Source organism: Habropoda laboriosa, unplaced genomic scaffold (assembly GCF_001263275.1).
Source record: "Habropoda laboriosa isolate 0110345459 unplaced genomic scaffold, ASM126327v1 scaffold86, whole genome shotgun sequence".
NCBI lineage: Eukaryota > Metazoa > Arthropoda > Insecta > Hymenoptera > Apidae > Habropoda > Habropoda laboriosa.
The window spans coordinates 473,829-492,331 of NW_017100212.1; the positions used below are offsets into that span (position 1 = coordinate 473,829).

At 40.2% G+C, this 18,503-nt stretch overlaps 2 protein-coding genes across 2 annotated transcripts; both read left to right on the top strand.

The window, feature by feature from the left end:
• The first annotated feature begins 398 nt into the window (after positions 1-398).
• LOC108570792 (juvenile hormone esterase-like) lies at positions 399-9,939 on the top strand. The gene is made up of 16 exons (XM_017932701.1): positions 399-602; positions 693-830; positions 1,492-1,651; positions 1,696-1,917; positions 2,529-2,728; positions 2,807-2,969; positions 3,034-3,185; positions 3,266-3,413; positions 3,827-3,959; positions 4,041-4,219; positions 6,902-7,008; positions 7,385-7,531; positions 8,977-9,136; positions 9,208-9,393; positions 9,467-9,660; positions 9,745-9,939. The coding sequence occupies exons 1-16, from the start codon at positions 399-401 to the stop codon at positions 9,937-9,939; spliced, it is 2,688 nt and encodes an 895-aa protein (XP_017788190.1).
• Positions 9,940-12,537: 2,598 nt separating this feature from the next.
• Positions 12,538-18,503, top strand: LOC108570793 (juvenile hormone esterase-like; the record flags this gene model as incomplete). The annotated part of the gene is made up of 11 exons (XM_017932702.1): positions 12,538-12,564; positions 13,167-13,403; positions 13,930-14,067; positions 14,143-14,302; positions 14,619-14,804; positions 14,880-15,073; positions 16,497-16,662; positions 16,747-16,877; positions 17,953-18,103; positions 18,170-18,302; positions 18,467-18,503. Coding segments are annotated over exons 2-11 (1,494 nt in total), but the record flags the coding sequence as incomplete, so codon positions are not given.

Genomic DNA, 18,503 nt, shown 5'->3' on the forward strand with positions numbered 1-18,503 from the left:
TAAATAATCGAGCTTAAAAATATTCGATCGACTATACTTACCCCTACCTCCTTCACTTTCAGCTACTTAAAAGAAACTTCCATAATTTTCCTCTAAAAAACAAAGCAGTATTTTACTTTTGAATAAAATTAAACAAAACAATACTTCATTTTCGTATCACTTGCACGGTTTACCGTTTCAACTGCTCAATTGTGCAACCGTTTTGTTCAGAATACGTGACAGTACTCATCGGACGCAATCAAATATTGACAAGAGAACATAACTCTCTGAAAATAACGTCGAAAGAAATTGCGCGTGTCATGCAAAACCCTAACATTCGGAAATCACATTCTCATTCTAAAACAAGCCGACCAGCAAGAAATTCGCGTATTCCTCTTCTTCTTGCTCGAGTAACCAGCATGTGTACCAGGACTTCGTTCATTTTACTCCTGATATCGTCGTCCAAGTATCTCTTCACGAATTCACAATACACTCCTATCGTTCGAACACCCAGTGGACTAGTTCGTGGTACGATATTGCGGACAGTATGGAACGGAGTGGAGTATTCGTCGTTCAAGGGCATCCCTTACGCGAAACCGCCACTAGGTGACTTCAGATTCAAGGTGGAATTAAGTGAACTATTTGTCGGAGCAATAGCGATTGTTTCCGACATTGTTCGATCTTGTGTAAACTGTTGGTTTCGATTATTGCAGCCTGCAGTTCCGATTAGGAGATGGATAAAGGTGTTGAACGCTTACAAAGAGGGTAGCGTGTGTCCTCAGTCAGACAGTATAACCAGTGCGATTGTAGGACACGAGGATTGCTTGTATCTAAATGTGTTTACACCTGAGGTAGGTAGAAATTCGTATATTACGTTTTAATATTCTAGAAATGTTAGGTCGTTTGTTTTATGTATTATTTTTGCCTTAGAATTGGCTCAGGATCAATTTACCAACTTTATCCGTCTATGTTATTATCTACCATGATGTTTTCGATTAATATTTGCTGATTACATAAGTAATTATAGAGAAAACTGTTGTAGAAATGTTAGGTTGCAGATAGATTTCTTATATAGATTGAAAACACGCTGCACTTCCGCGAGTCTGCAATGCTAAGAATCGACTCAGACTATAGCAGGAGCCAAATGTATCGCGCGCTCAAGGCCATCCCTCCTGCGTCGCTTTTCGGTTCCATTCTTGCTCTAGAATCTTCTTCCTCCGCTTTCAAACTACATTTGACACTTACTAGAGGTGTTGTCCTTTTTATAATAGAAGATGGTGAAGTACATAGGTGAATGCGTCGAAAACCTTGAATCAGATTCACGGCAGAATCTCACGTACTCGGTTCAAACACTTTTCTTTCACACTTCCATCACTCTGATCTAAACACTCGCTCGGAAAATTGAAAAATTCCTGCACAATAAATGATCGAAGAGATTTCGAAGGATTTGATAGAATTTGAGAAGGAAATGGAACGAATTGAATTGACGAATATTGGAATTTTTATTGCCAGACGGTGTTCAAGAATCCAGTACATCTGAGGCCAGTTATGGTTTGGATTCACGCTGGAGGTTATCGTACAGGATACAGCAATTCCTCGTTGTACGGGCCAGATTTCTTCTTAGAGGAGGACGTTGTTTTCGTCAGTTTCAATTATCGTCTCGGAGTTTTAGGTATTCGAGGCTTTTCTCCTTCTTCAAAGTCGTATTAAATTTAGGTCTACATGATCTACTCGATCGATTTCGATTTTCAGGATTCCTGGCACTGAATCATCCTGACGCAACAGGCAACGCAGGGCTGAAGGATCAAAATTTGGTTCTTCGATGGGTGCAGAGGAATATTGCCGCCTTTGGTGGCGATCCAAAGCAGGTGACACTTTTCGGAGAGAGTGCTGGCGGCACTTCCGTCTCGTTTCACGCGTTGTCGAAAAAATCTAGAGGTACGTGCTATACATTCGAAGTTCAATAGAAAGATATCCAAGTTAACGTCGTAAAAGTTTTTAATAAAAAATTGCTCTACATTAGGGGAACTTGGAAATATAAAAATGAAAAGTCTAAAATAGGGGATCTCTAAAATATGGCTACGTTAAATATAGAACTCGAAAATATGAAAAACGAGAGAAACGAAAAATTATTGCAAAAGTTTTTAATGAAAAATTATTCTAAATTAGGGGAACTTTGAAATTGAAAAATGAAAAGTCTAAAATAGAGGGTCTCTAACACATGGCCACGCTAAATGTAAAATTCCAAAATACAAGAAACGACAAAACCGAAAAATTATCGTAAAAAGTTTTCAATAAAAACTTATTCTAAATTAGGGGAACTGTAAAATTTCTAAATTCCAAGAATGAAAACGGCTAAAATAGAGAAGTTTTAAAATACAAAATTATTCTAAATCAGGGGAACTCTGAAATGTCTAAACTTCTAAAATAGAATATCTGTAAAATATGGCCACCCTAAATATAGAACTCGAGAAATATTTTCTTTTATACGTAGAATCTTTTTTTTTTAATTTTTCCATTGACCATTCTGTCCTCTTTTCCTTCTCCAGGACTGTTTCAACGCTCGATTAGCATGAGCGGCACATCACTATGCCCCTGGTCCTCTCACACACCGCAAGAAATGATCGCAAACGCTCTTCAACTTGCCGCCTTTCTCGGTATCGCACCCATAGACATCGACGATTTATTAATTCAGTTTCGTAAAACACCAGCGACGAAACTGATCGAAGCAACGACATATGTTTCACTGGTACTGATGCAAAAATATTCGAAAAATTACCATTTCTTTCCACTCGAATTCGATTCAATATTCCGTTTATATTTCTAGAATTTCCTACCGTTTCGCCCAACCATAGAAAGTCCTGCCGTTGATCGTGAAAATAGCACATTTCTCGCAGAATGTCCCGTAAAATTGTACCAAAAAGGGGATTTTTACCATCATCCTATGATGCTAGGTTTCACGCACGACGAAGTTTTGACGTTTCTGGCTTGTAAGTGTCGCGAATATCGAAAGATGAATCGTCGTATTTAAGTTCTTGCCAATTTTCGTTTCAGCACCGATGGACGTGGCAAACATGGTCGTTTCGATTAAAAAATATTTCGAGGACATTGTCAAGAGTGACTATGATATTCCTGGGGAGTTAGCAGATCAAATAGCGCAACACATAAGGAACATGAATTATGCGAACTTCAGAAAGCTAACGAAAGTATGTAAAGAGGTGGTTGTTTCTTTGAGCAAGGAATGTTTAAACATTTTTTTTAACGATATTTTCTTGGAAATTCGTAGATCGTAATGGACATCACCTTCATTGGTCCCATTGATCTAACTCAAAGGCTACTGGCAGAACATAATTCGGACTATCCTATTTACTATTATCGATTATCGTACCAAACAGAGTACTCTATGCATAAATTGAACAACAATTCTCTGAATGGTATTTATTTTATTAAAGAAGCTTTCTTTTTTTTTTGTAGTAGAAAATTGTGAACAATAATCCTCTGAATGGTATTCATTTTTCCAATTCTATGTATTAATGACAATTTCTCTTTTTTATAGTAGAAAATTGTGAACAATAATCCTCCGAGTGGTATTCATTTTTTCAATTTTACGTATTAAAGAAACTTTCGTTTTTCTTTTTATTTTTACAGTAAATAATGGAAATTTCTGAATGGTATTCATTTTTTTAAATTGCACGTATTAAAGACACCTTCTTTTTTTTTATAGTAAAGAATTGTGAACAATAATCCTCCGAATGGTATTAATTTTTCCAATTCTATATATTAAAGAAACTTCCGTTTGCCTTTTTTTCTTTTTACTTGAACAGTAAAAAGTGGAAATTTCTTTCAGGAACAGCACACTTCGACGACGTCGGTTACATCTTCAACGCACAGTCGCTTCACGCACCGACAGATCCCAAAAACGAGTTCAATCGATTCAGAAAAAAAATGGTCTCCCTGTGGGCTAACTTTGCCAAATTTGGGTAAAACGCTGAAAAATGAGTAAAATCTAGAAATGCAGACTTTCGTGAAAAAAATATTAGCATATCCTTCCATTTTCGCAGAGATCCCACGCCAAAGTGTTTGAATAACTCGAAATTCGACGTCACTTGGGTCAATTCTGGAATCGACGGTTTACAATTGGACATCGATTCGAACTTAACGATGCATCATCGTTTGATCGACGAGGAAACTGAGACTTACGAGAAACTTTTGAACAGCCTATTACCACTGATGACTCCTTGTTACGACTCATGAACGTACTTTCCAAAAAAAGTGAATATTCGATACTGATAAATATTTCTAACTTTCTCATATTGTTTTAACAATCTAATTTTTAATGTAAAGCGCTGTGCGACGCGGCTAGACAACGACCGCGGGACATGAGCCGTAGGGGGCCCTAGACAAGGATGAGCGCAGGGGGCCTTACACAAGGATGAGCGCAGTGGGCCCTAGACAAGGATGAGCTTAGAGGGACCTAGACATGGATGAGCGCAGGGGGCCCTAGACAAGGATGAGCGCAGGGGACCCTAGACATGGATGAGCGCAGGGGGCCTTAGACCAGGATGAGCGCAAGGGGCCTTAGACCAGGATGAGCGCAACGGGCCTTAGACCAGGAAGAGCGCAGTGGGCCCTATACAAGGATGAGCGCAAGGGGCCTTAGACCAGGATGAGCGCAGTGGGCCCTAGACAAGGATGAGCGCAGGGGGCCCTAGACAAGGATGAGCTCAAAGGGCCCTAGACAAGGATGAGCTCAGAGGGCCCTAGACATGGATGAGCGTAGGGGGCCCTAGACATGGATGTGCGTAGGGGGCCCTAGACATGGATGAGCGCAGGGGGCCCTAGACAAGGATGAGCTCAGAGGGCCCTAGACATGGATGAGCGTAGGGGGCCCTAGACAAGGATGAGCTCAGAGGGCCCTAGACATGGATGAGCGTAGGGGGCCCTAGACATGGATGAGCGCAGACTGCACCACCACGACAAGCCGGACTTGCACGCGATCCCCCTGAGGTGGGCCGGAGCGGGGCGCTACCCCCCTGCTCCGACGGAGTTCAGGAGTACAAGAGAGTTCGGTCGGGTCGAAAGACACAGGTGCGGGGAGGTGCCCGGAAGAATAGGAAACTGCCTCGGGGTCTACGAGGGTAGCCGTGGGGGTTTTAGCCGGTAAGAGTCCGGCATGGTAAGAGTCCGGTGTCCATAAGGATTTTCCCCACGTAAAAAAAAAAAAGGCTGCGCCCCCACACCCGTCTTGCACGGTCCTAACGGTCGAAAAATCATATAAAAACGGGAAAAAGGGCAGCGGCCCACACAATATCGCACATAGTCATCGACGAGCGAACCAACGTTATTCTAAAATCAGTTATTTTAAGCACCTGTAATTCCTTAGTCTTACATTTATTTGTTAATTTTTAAAAAAAGAGTAGCGTCATTCTACCCACACGTCATCCCATCAAATAGACAGGCTTTCCTTTGTAAGGTAAGGCAAGTCATCGTCCAAGGGAAGGAAAGGACATCACGAATACGATATTCCGGACGGTACACATACAAGAACACTATTTCCCAAATTTTCCATTTAAAAATTGCTCAAGCTTTCGCTCGTGTCTCTGTCAATCCTCACTTTTTCTCTTACAAACTTCGTCCTGCGCCTCTGAAAACGCAGCTTCTATCCCTGTCGATCCCCACTTCCTCCTTTCCAATTTCCACGCAAAACGATAACATTTTCGCGATATCTACTGTAATTAAATAATCGAACATCCTGAATGGAAAGCTCGACACGAGTCATCGATGACACACGAGGCACGGAACGTGTTAATTACACGCAATCATCGTTACCACGATAAGCTCGGGAAGTTAAGCTTAAACGTAGACACGCGCCTGATTCTTTAGTGGCATTTCGTGTTTCTTTCACGCATTATGCCCGGAGGCTATCGTAACAACTTCCAAGGGGAAATGTTCTGTCTTTCGGTGCAAATTGCACAGGAATGATAAAATTGTATTAACGGCACGTGTAAAGTGATTGGAAAAATTGTCGCAACGGAAAAATGTGTGTATTGCAGGAACGTTGTATTATACAAATATATTATATTTCGGAATATCCACGGTTGCTAAGATGGCTCGGGTGTCCGTCTCGCTCGACGGCCACAACGAGAGTGCCCTCTCCACGTCCTATCCTGCGTTGCTCCGAAAAACCGTTAGAGCCTCCTGGCCCGACTGTCCTGGGAAAGGGCTTAATTTATGGCAGCCTCGAGTATCAGCGCGCTTTCTCTTCCAGTAAGCCTGGGTGACGAAGTCCAGCAATTCTGTAATTCACGGTGCAATTATCTGGCGTTTAAAAACCATGCTATCTTTAATTATCGAAATACGACGTTACGACGATTATTGAACAGCGCTGCAAAGTGGAGACAATTTTTCGTACTGTCACGATGCATTTTTCAAAAGGACGAGAAAACAAGAATTGTGCAATGTCCAATTAGAAGATTACAGGTTGCCTGTGAAAATTCCCCTATCTCAGCTTGAAATTGCTTCTCTTCAACTTACAATTAGAAAAAAATGTATGTTTTATGCTTTCTCTTTTGGTTTTTCGTAGTTCTGGTATTGCGTCACAGTGACACTTGAGTCTCGCGGCGGCCATATTGGATTTCAAGCTTACAGAGGGTGAAAAATGAAGTGCTTCGAAGAATGAGAAATGAAAGAAAACTAGAGCGATCGAACGTGACAGTTGTGATCTGTAATTGTTTCTTTAGTACGCGTATAAACGCAGAAATAATTTTCAGAATTGGTTACAAAAAAAAAGAAAATAGTAATTTTGACGATAACGAAAATTTCACGAATAAATTGGTGTATCTGTATCTACTGATACCTCGTGCGGAAAAGCCACGAAAAGTTTAACATAATGTGCATGGAATATATTATACAAAATGCACAGCTTGCATATTTAATGCGTATTACATGTGCATAAGACTGATAAAAGTATGGATATCAAGAATGTACGGAAAAATAGAAGATAGTAGACGATTCTTCAATAGAACAGTGGTAACGAACGTGTTAACGTGAAATTTTATAAATATTACTTAAAAAATAACTCCCTAATTTCAATAATCGACAAATCTGATCTCTGAGACTTTCTTCTGCAACTTGTGTCTTCATTTTGCAGCGAAAAAGATTACATCAAGTTACGTATATACATTTGAAAAATTGTCGTATTCATTAAAATATAGATAGATTAGACGAATGAATTTTGTTATATGAGAGCAAAAGCTGTTAACTGAAGGGATTGATTTTTAAATTAATGGTAATTTTCATATTTTCCATTGGTATTATAGATAAAAAGAAGCGAAGAATTCATTGAAAGGAGGAAAATATGGGCACCAAAGTGTTGGTTTTGTTTGCATTATTCTCGATTCAACAGTGCAAGGGCCAAAGTGGACCAGTAGTGCAGACAGAAAATGGCGCGGTGCGTGGTCTGTACAACACTACCGTGTGGAGATCAATGAAATTTTCGTCATTCAGGGGAATCCCGTACGGGAAACCACCTGTTGGTCATCTCAGATTTCAAGTAATATTTTCCCATTTAAAACACACTTTAATTTCATTTCAAATTAAAAAAGCTTTGAATTTATTACACAACAGCCTCCTCTTCCCGCTGAACCATGGGAGGGGACCCTAAATGCTACAAAAGTGCCTAATCCGTGTCCACAGTATGATTTTCTTGGGCGACAGCTGGTGGGTCGCGAGGATTGCTTGAACATCAACGTGTATACACCTGTTGTAAATACTTTTCTGTTTTAATTACAAATTCAACTTTAACCCCTAATTTCCTAATTTCCTAAATTCCTAATTTCATATTTTCCTAATTTCCCAATTTCATACTTTCCTAATTTCATAATTTCCTAATTTTCTAAATTCCTATTTTCATAATTTCCTAATTTCATACTCTCCTAATTTCCTAAATTCCTAATTTCATAATTTTCTAATTTCCTAATTTCCTAATTTTATACTTTCCTAATTTCCTAATTTCATACTTTCCTAATGTAATAATTTCCTAATTTCATAATTTCCTAATTTCTTAATTTCCTAATTTCCTAATTTCCTAATTTCATACTTTCCTAATTTCATAATTTCCTAAATTCCTAATTTCATATTTTCCTAATTTCATAATTTCCTAACATATTTTCCTAATTTCCCAATTTCATACTTTCCTAATTTCATAATTTCCTAATTTTCTAAATTCCTATTTTCATAATTTCCTAATTTCATACTCTCCTAATTTCCTAAATTCCTAATTTCATACTTTCCTAATTTCCCAATTCCATACTTTCCTAATTTCCTAATTTCACAATTTCCCAGTTTCCTAATTTCATACTTTCCTAATTTCATAATTTCCTAAATTCCTAATTTCATACCTTCCTAATTTCCCAATTTCATACTTGCCTAATTTCATAATTTCCTAATTTTCTAAATTCCTATTTTCATAATTTCCTAATTTCATACTCTCCTAATTTCCTAAATTCCTAATTTCATACTTTCCTAATTTCCCAATTCCATACTTTCCTAATTTCCTAATTTCACAATTTCCCAGTTTCCTAATTTCATACTTTCCTAATTTCATAATTTCCTAAATTCCTAATTTCATACCTTCCTAATTTCCCAATTTCATACTTGCCTAATTTCATAATTTCCTAATTTTCTAAATTCCTATTTTCATAATTTCCTAATTTCATACTCTCCTAATTTCCTAAATTCCTAATTTCATACTTTCCTAATTTCCCAATTTCATACTTTCCTAATTTCACAATTTCCTAATTTCCTAATTTCACAATTTCCTAATTTCCTAATTTCATACTTTCCCAATTTCATAATTTCCTAAATTCCTAATTTCATAATTTTCTAATTTCCTAATTTCCTAATTTCATCAATTTCACAATTTCAAAACTCTAATTACAAAAATCGTTCAACTTTGAACCCTGTCTAATTGCACTTGCATCGATTCATTTATGACAGACAGACTTCGGGGGTTCCCTGAAGTTGAAACCAGTCATGGTTTGGATATACGGCGGCGCATTCTCGGCCGGTTTCAGCAACGATACCTTGTACGGACCTTCCTTTTTGGTGGAACGTGACGTCGTTATAGTTACCTTCAACTATCGCGTCGGCGTTCTTGGTAAATGACTGAAAATTCGACAAAACCAGACAAAAGAGAGAATGAATTCTACGAAGGAACTTTCCCACCAGGTTTTCTATCGTTGAATCATCCAAGAGCTTTAGGCAACGCAGGTACGAAGGATCAATATCTGGTCCTGCAATGGGTGAACAAGAATATCGCTGCATTTGGCGGGGATCCTAATCAAGTGACTTTATTCGGGATGAGCTCTGGAGCTATGTGCATTGGTCTTCACGTATTGTCAGAGAAAGCAGCTGGTGCGTGTTCAAATATTCGTGCATGTTGTTACATGCAAGCACGCTAATCTTCCTCTTCCTATCCGTCGATCAGGTCTGTTTTCAAAAGTGATCTTAATAAGCGGCACTCCACTGAGTCGGCTCGCGCATCAGACATCTCAAGATGCTTACAACAGTGCGTACCAGCTTGCTCTTCTTCTTGGTCACAATTCCACGAGCACCGAGGACCTGTTGGACTTCCTTTCTCAAGCTCCCGCTTTCGAACTCTCAAGCGCGACCCAATTGCTTGTGATTATTAATAGCGTTAATTGCAACGAATTGAGCACGTGGAAGAATGGAGCACTGTAATATTTTCCTTCTTTTTTTTTTTAGCTCAGTCTCAATCCGTTTCCATTCAGAACCACCATAGAGAACACCACTATCGATTACAATAACACAGCATACGTAACGCAGTGTTCTCTAACGAAATATCAAAGTGGAAATTTCAACAAGGTGCCAACGATGCTAGGTTACACGCACGACGAAGCTCTCTTCTTCCTTTTCCGTGAGTATCGCTGGAATTTTTGATTTCGTTGCTAGATTCGATAGAAAACGAGCCATCCTGTTCGCAGCTTTCACCCAATCGGCATCTCCCGTTCGCGATGCCACAGAATACTACTCGAACGTCGACCCAATGACCTCTAAGACATTCACCGACACTGTCAACGATCCAGCTGACATCGGTGTCGACGTGTTCACGAAGGTAAGCGAAAGCTTTCGATGCCCGTAGACACGTGCCTGCTATAGTCGCGACCGAATATTTCCCGCTCAAGGTCACAGAGTCCCTGTACCCCCACCACTTCTCAATATTGAATAGACGCAGCATTTTCTCTTATTCACGTCTCTTTTTGCTTCTCCTTCAGGTTGGAACGGACTTGTACTTCATCAGTTCGATAGATCTAACTCAGAAACTGTTGGCTGCGAATAACGGCAACAATTCCGTTTACTTTTATCGACAATCTTACCAGTCACCTTATACGTTGCACAAGGTTTACCTCCATATTCCTTACGATGGTGAGTTTGCACAACTGTAAGTTCGTGGCGAAAGTGAACAATATTTTAACGAAAATCCAAGGAAATTTTGTCACAGTCTTATCGAAAAAACTGGAAAAAAGTTGTGGATTTAAAAGACACTTTCTTCTCTTTTATCAAATTTAAGTGTTCCCTGGAAATATTGATCTGAATTATCACATTCGACGCAAACTTACGGGATGGCCTGATACTTGCGTAAGTTTCGAAATAGGAAATATACGAAGGATAATCTGTGTTGGTAAAAATTGTCAGGTGTTGCCCACATTGACGACGTTTGGTACGTATGGGAGGCAAGTGCAATAATACCAGTGCCCACAGATCCTAACGATCCTTTTTACCAGTATCTGAACACGATGGTATCTCTGTATACCAATTTTGCCAAGTATGGGTGAGTGTCTCGTTAATCGATAATGAAACTTAACGTTAACTGGAAATCCCCCTTTTTCTTGGGATTCTAGAAATCCTACACCGGAAGGCAACTCCCCGATAGACGTGACGTGGACGCCATCAGGAGCAGAAGGATTGCAGATCGATATGAACACAACTTTCACGATGAACAATCGTTTGGCGGATGCTAGTGCTTTAGGGTACGAGCCAGATATAAATTCAACGTGTAATTGAATTTATTCGACGAATTGGTTGGATGCGAAGTAACGAAACCTAACATGTACTTAGAAAGCAAATGTAGCAAAGAAGTAAAGATTTTTCACGTTTAAAAAAATGTGTACTTTACGACTAGAACGTCGAAAAATAATCCCATAATGGTCATCCCATAAGTCCTGTCGCCTCTCGTTGCAATTTATACAGGGTGTCCCGTAACTCCTCGAACACCCGGAAATGGGGGGTTGCTGGGGTGACTCTGAACGACTTTTTACGCATTTCTCTAAGCCTAACCGCCCCTGAGCGCGGGCTCTACGCGCGCTGTGATTGGCCAGTGTTTTTCAGAGAAGCAAGCTTCGAACAAACTTTTTGGTAGAGGAAAAAGTTGTTCAGTCACCCCGGCAACCCCCCATTTCCGGATTTTCCCAGAGTTACGGGACACCCTGTATACACGTAAGAATTTTAGAGGTAGCTTAATCGATGATATTAGACGATTTGAAGTATAAAATGGCCTGAATAAAAATTTGAGTGTGTGTCTCAAATGTGTAACTAAGGTTCGAATATTAAGTTTAACTATACACTTTTCGCCTATCTTAGTCTAAAATTACACTTTAACTTCATAACGAGAAAAAAATGAGTGTTTGTGTCGGTCATATGTTTTCCATTAGGTCACAGTAACACCTGAAACATTGGATAATTGCGCCAACATCGGGAACCAAAGTTGACAATTATCCAAAGGTAGAAACTGTTCCGTTCTAAGAAACGGAGGTCTCGAGAGGACAACTCGCGTGAAAGAGAAAGAGGGACTGAGAGACGAAGCGTTCGACAACATCGTTGTCACGCGATAAGCTCAGACCTTCAACTCAAAAATCAAACTTTCTTATCTTCGATTTGTCACGAATGAAATTGTTACCAACGTATTCGTCACATTTTTCTCGTTAAAACGATACCAAACACGATATTATTTCAGAAATATTTGCATACTTGATAACTCATGATGAGTTATGATGAGTACTAACTAACATCGTTCAAATTATATCGTGTTTGGAATCATTTTAATCAGAAAAATCTCCCAAATACGTTCCTACAGGTTTAACTTACAAAAAGGTGAAAAATAAAAAAGTTTCACGAGGAACCTCCCTCGAACAATGAGAATAACGACCGTGCGATTGTCGCAGAGGTGCGCTCTTGGGCGTGTTGCTCGCCACGGCAGCCATTTTGGATTCGAAGTGTACAGGAATAGAAAAATGAAACGGTTCGGAAGATCCTTCAAAGTAGAACCATACAACGTGACAGTTATCTGTGGGCAAATTGTTCGGTAGAATGTATATACACTGGAGATAATTGGCATTATCGGTAAATGGTAGAACTGAAGAGTAGGCTTTTTGGCGACCATGACATTAAATTATTATGTTATTAAATATGCATACCTCATAGGTTTTACGAGTATAAAAGCAGTGAAAAAAACTTGCTACTTCACATTGCTTTCGCAACAGTGGCATACTTGCTGCATTACTTCAGGTAAGTTTCTTTCAATATTGTTTACCATCTTGTAAATCTACATACATATGTATATGTGCGTTATAAAAGAAAACTAGGACGATTGAACGTTACAGTTACGGTTAATAGTTCGTCCGGTACGTGTACAAACGTCAGACGTAATTATCAGAATAAGTAGAAAAGAGAAGATTTTCACTGTTAAACTAACATTTTACTAAATATTCATATTTCATTGATCTTACTAATATAAAATTTGAAAAACCAACTTCTATCCTCGTGTTGCATTCACAACACTGACATACATGTATTACTCGAAGAATTGGGATGGCAACTAAGTTCGCGACAATCATATTTTTTCGAATAATCGAGACAACAAATTTTTTATTTCAAAATAATCACAAATTAAGAGATTTCGAATGATACAAGAAACAAATTTATCGCGATGAGAGAAGAAATTACAAGACATAAGCTTGCGAATTCAGTTGCAAACCTAATAACGTTCGTTTAACAAACAATTCTCCAATGTCAGTAACCGAGAAATCACAAAAATCTTCATTTCGCGTGATCGCAGGCTGAGAAATCGCAATTGCGTCGATCGTATCGTTTCTATTTTACATTGCTAGACAAAAAGAAGCGAAGGATTCTTTGGAAAGGATCGAAATATGGGCAGCAAAATGTTGGTCCTGTTTGCGTTATTGTTCCTTCACTACGCAAATGGCGGAGATGGACCAGTAGTGATGACACAAAATGGCGCCGTGCGCGGTTCCCACAACTACACCGCATGGGACAATTCCACTAAATTTTCGAGCTTCACGAACATGCCTTACGGGAAACCTCCTGTCGGAGCACTCAGATTTAAGGTGATATTTCAACTTTTCAGTTTCTTCTCTTCATGTCGAGTAAGAAAGCTCCGAATTTCTTACATTCCTTACTTTCGGGCTTTCGGGCGTAAATCGTGTCCTTGTGGAATTATTTTCCCAATGTTTCAACGTTGAAGACACACCGATGAAGCTGTATACGCTTCGTTCAAAATAAGAATAACCTCGCTGTAGGACCGATTGTTCGTCCGTTCTGCGCACAGACAGAGAGCATAGCAGAGGGTAAGACGGAGAAAAACGTAGGCGGTTAAGTGGAGGTTTGGACGTTCTAGCCCTGCCTTAGGCACGTCCCATGCGCGAAACGAGGTTATTCTTATTTTGAACGAAGAGTAGTTGCAACGATGGCGAAACGTTTGGAAAATAATTCCACAAGGAATTAACACAATTAATTCCATTAATGATATATTAAATTATTTATTTAATTTAACACTAACAATTCCGTAAGGTATGAACACGGTTTACACTCGAAAGCCTGAAATGTCTGATTCGAATTTTTCGCCTACAACAGCCTCCTGTTCCTGCTGCACCATGGGAAGGGACCCTAGATGCCACCGAAGAGCCCATTCCGTGTTCACAGAACGATATATTGTCGCAACGGCTGATGGGACGCGAGGATTGCTTGAAAATCAACGTGTACACACCCTATGTAAATACACTTCATTTTTTTTTTTCTAATTAAAAATTTCAGAAGGATCGTTCAACTTTTCACTCTATTTGACAGACAAATTTCTCGGAGTCGATGACGTTAAAACCAGTCATGGTTTGGATATACGGCGGCGCCTTCATAGCTGGTTACAGCAACTATACCTTCTACGGACCTTATTATTTGATGAGCCATGACGTCGTGGTGGTTTCTATGAATTATCGCGTCGGTGCCTTTGGTAAATGAATGAATATTTGAGAAAGTGAAAGAAAAATGTACCGGACCAATTGAGCCAACTTCATCTTTTTGATATTCTGACAATTTTCGTATCAAAGTAAATGCTCAGTGTTTAATTCTTCGCAAATGAAGAAAATTTCTTAAATTTAATTTAGGCTTAATCGAGGGTAAATATCGTTCAACTTCTCGTCTCGTACCGAGAACTTCTTTCCATTTTTCAAAGCACATTTTTTCATAAATGGAACAAATGTTCTAAATTTAATTCAGTCTTAACCGAGGATGAACACGGTTCAACGTTTAAAATTTCTTTCCACCAGGTTTCCTATGCGTGGACGATCCGCGCGTTTCGTGCAACGTAGGTCTGAAGGATCAACATTTAGCTTTGCAATGGGTACAGAAAAATATCGCCGCGTTCGGTGGTGATCCAAAGCAAGTCACGATATTTGGACAGAGCGCTGGAGCTGCATCTGTTAATTATCACATATTGGCAGAGCAAGCTGCAGGTATGCACGAAATAATTTAAGCCTGTTATCACGCACAAGCATATTAATCCGTCTTTTTTCTTCTCCGTCAATTAGGTCTGTTCTCGAAAGCGATTTTAATGAGCGGCACGTCACTGACCCCGTGGGCCCATCACACGAGGCTAGATGCACATAACAATGCTAGGCTGCTCGCTCTTAGGCTTGGCCACTTGAGCATTACCACCAAGGACATTGTGGACAAACTTTCTACAGCCGATGCTATAGAGATAGCAGTAGCAACAAACGAACTGGTAAATACATATTAATCTATAGGAATTTTAATGTGAAAACAACGAATATACGAGCCGTTTAACCCTTTCGAGACTATCGACTCGTTCATAAAACACTGTGAACCCAATCAATACCTCTAAAAATAGTTGCTTTTGCCATAAACTCCTGAAGCTAATAGGAAAGTGGTAGAGGATAGACGGGAAAGGAAAGGTGTCGGGCGTTTCGTCCTGGGCCTCCTAGTGGACTCGTCGGTAAGGCTTTCTAGGAGACCCGTGCCTTAAACGCTGGAGGGACTGGAAGGACTCAGGTTAGAAGGTGTATATATGCGAATAGGAGCCTTTACGAGGACCAGCGAGAACCTGTGGTTAGTTCGTCCCTCTGGTGGTAGAGCGCAGGAGGGTCGCTACACTCGTTCAAAATAAGAATAACCTCGTTTCGCGCATGTGACGTGCCTAAGGCAGGGCTAGAACGTCCAAACCCCCACTTAAGCGCCAACGTTTTTCTCTGCTACGCTCTCTGTCTATGCGCAGAACGGACGAAAATCGGTCCGAGAGCGAGGTTATTCTTATTTTGAACGAACGGTATATTTAAGAAAAAAAGACAATTTTGAAATGATTTAGTGTAAAAAAAGGAGATTGAAATAGCGTGCTAATTGTATGTCCCCAAGTAATCAGTACGAAGTCCTCCGTCCTCAAAGGGTTAATTCGAAAGTGGTGCAAGTTGAAAAAGTTGAATTCTCGATAATGAGGGACGAAGTGAAAGTTCTGTGAAATTCAACGATATGAAAGGATGTTACATCTCTTTTATGTAAGCCACTATGTAGTTGTACCTTAAGCTAAAGTGCCTTAAAAAGTACCTTAAGAAAATCGATCACTTTATTCATCATTCGATCGTTTATTCTGCACAAAGCAGAACGAAGGTTGAGCTTTCGAGATGTGGTGTTAAATGAAGTAGGCAAAAAATTCACTTGCACCACTTTTCCATTAAACAGCTCATATTGTATATTTGGATAGACTATAGCAGACGTGTCCAACCTGCGACCCTGAACAGCACAACTTTTTCACGACTCAATTTCATTATAATAAAAAATATTAGAAAATAAAGGAGGTTCTCTTACTTATGTACAATTCACTGTACTGTATATTTCGTATAGCCCAGGCAAATCGAAAGGTTGGACACCCATGGACTATAGCAACAAATGCGACACCTCTCGCAAACTCTCTAAACTTCAACTCCAAATTCTAAACAATCTCGTGTGCTCCTTTCATTTGTCCCCGCAATCGCAACATCCTCTCCTTTCCTATTTTTCACCGACGACCTTGAATGGTCGTGCAACTCTGCCTCACACTATATCCCACGCTCTCCGTCTCGAAACGCTACTCCTTCGCACTTCTGTCGCTCTAGAATTCTTCTTCGTATCAATCTTCGAATCATTCTTTTCAGAACGTACTCTACCCGATTCCGTTCAGACCCTGTATAGAGAACAAGCTTACGGATCCCACAGCATACGTGACAGACTGTTCCATGAAGAAGCTATTAACTGGAAATTTCAACAAAGTGCCGACAATGTTAGGTTACACGGAAAATGAGGCTCTGCCCTTCCTTTACAGTCAGTATTGATGAAATTTTCCTATTGCAAAATTCCACTCAAGATAGATCATCGTTCTAATAACGAACTACTTTCCTTCGGCAGTTGTCGATAGAGTGGCAGGCAACGCCACGGATATCATCGACTACTTTGGAAAAATTGACCCAGTGGCACATAATGCATTGCTCACCCTCGTGAAGGACACCGCTCTCTTAACTATTGAGAATCTCACCAAGGTAATTACGTTAACATAGGGGCCAGAATCAAATTTTCACTATTCCAAGCTTTTTCTTTTTAATTCGAAATAACGTCTAGTTAGCTGTAGACGTTCGAAAGTTTAGTCGACGATATTCGTTTTATTTGAATTGCACCGAACACTCGAGGCGCACAGGTGACCAACGTGGCAGTGAACGTGTTAAATTGCAGAAGCGAAGGATCTAGCCGAATAAGCCGAAACATGTGACACGTGAATTGAAAGAGCTTCCTAGAAAGACCATTTCAACAAAGTTTTAACCCCTATTGTCGTCGCGTCGCGAACTTGTGTGATGTTCAAAAGAACTCGCGTTCGCGACTGTTACCCGTCAAATTAATCTTAGGTAACTAGTTCAAATTTTGTTTGCTCGATACGTTAGCAAGTCTGCATCACGATGCGATTGACGACTTGTTTCAAGACTCGAATGATCGATCGCGACTCGAAAACTACGGGTGTCTCCTCGAACGGTTGGAGACTGTGTGTTGTTCGCACGGGAGAATCTTTGCGAATGTGTGTTCCGATCCCCGAATTTTTCTGGAGTCCCCAGTGACTCCCCCGCCAAGTGTAAGAAGGCACGTTGATTGGTTTTTCACGTACGCACAAATTACCAGTCAACGTGCCCCTTGAGTGTCACACACCCTTCCATCGTGCCCTTAGCGCGCTTTTCCTTGGAAGGAGTCGGGCCCTACCTGCGGGTGCGTGAAATCCTCACTGTCCTTCGGTGACGCGTCGGAAATTCCCGCCAGGTCAACCCTCAGTAATACCTGGTTTATGACACGTCTTCAGTTATCGAGGTTATACAGGCCTTCGGTTACACTTATTTTTTCGCGGAGCTACGAAGCGTCTTTGTTTTCAAAAATAACCTTCTAGTGCGAGCGTGCCATAAACCCGGTCAACGAAAACCCCACGCGTTCCGTACCTGCGCGACGGAACACCTATTATTAGGGTAGTTATCGACCTAAACATCCTTTTCATTCCAGACTTGATTTCACTCGTTCTGTCCGACGAAAAGTTACGAAAAAGAATCTCATCCACGTCTCCGTTCGCTTTCGTTTCAGCTCGTATCGATCGTGTTGTTCGACAGTCCAATCGATATGGCTCAGAAAGCGCTAGCTAAGTATGTGCCGACTGACGTTTACTTTTATCATCAATCTTTCTTCACGTCGAATGTATTCCACAAGGTTTACGCGGGCATGCACATCGAAGGTGGTGAGTATTCGCGGTGATTCTTCGGAAAATATAGAAAGGATAAGAGGTGTCGGTGCATAATTTTAGCTTGTGCTCACATGGACGACATTCCGTACATATGGCAACTAAGAGATATCTACTCGTCCCCAAACCCGGATGATCCTGAACACAAACACATCGTGAAGATGAGCACTATGTGGACCAATTTCGCCAAGTATGGGTGAGTATCTCGTTAAGAGAAAACGTGCAATTGGAAATTTTGATTGCTAGCGTAAGAATGGTAGGTCACATACAAGTTTACTCGTAGAAATTGGAAAAGCATTGTATTCGCGAATTCTCCTATTACCGTTCCTACATAATGGAATGTTTTTTCTGCGATTTCAGAGATCCTACACCGGAAGGCAACAATCCGCTGGACATA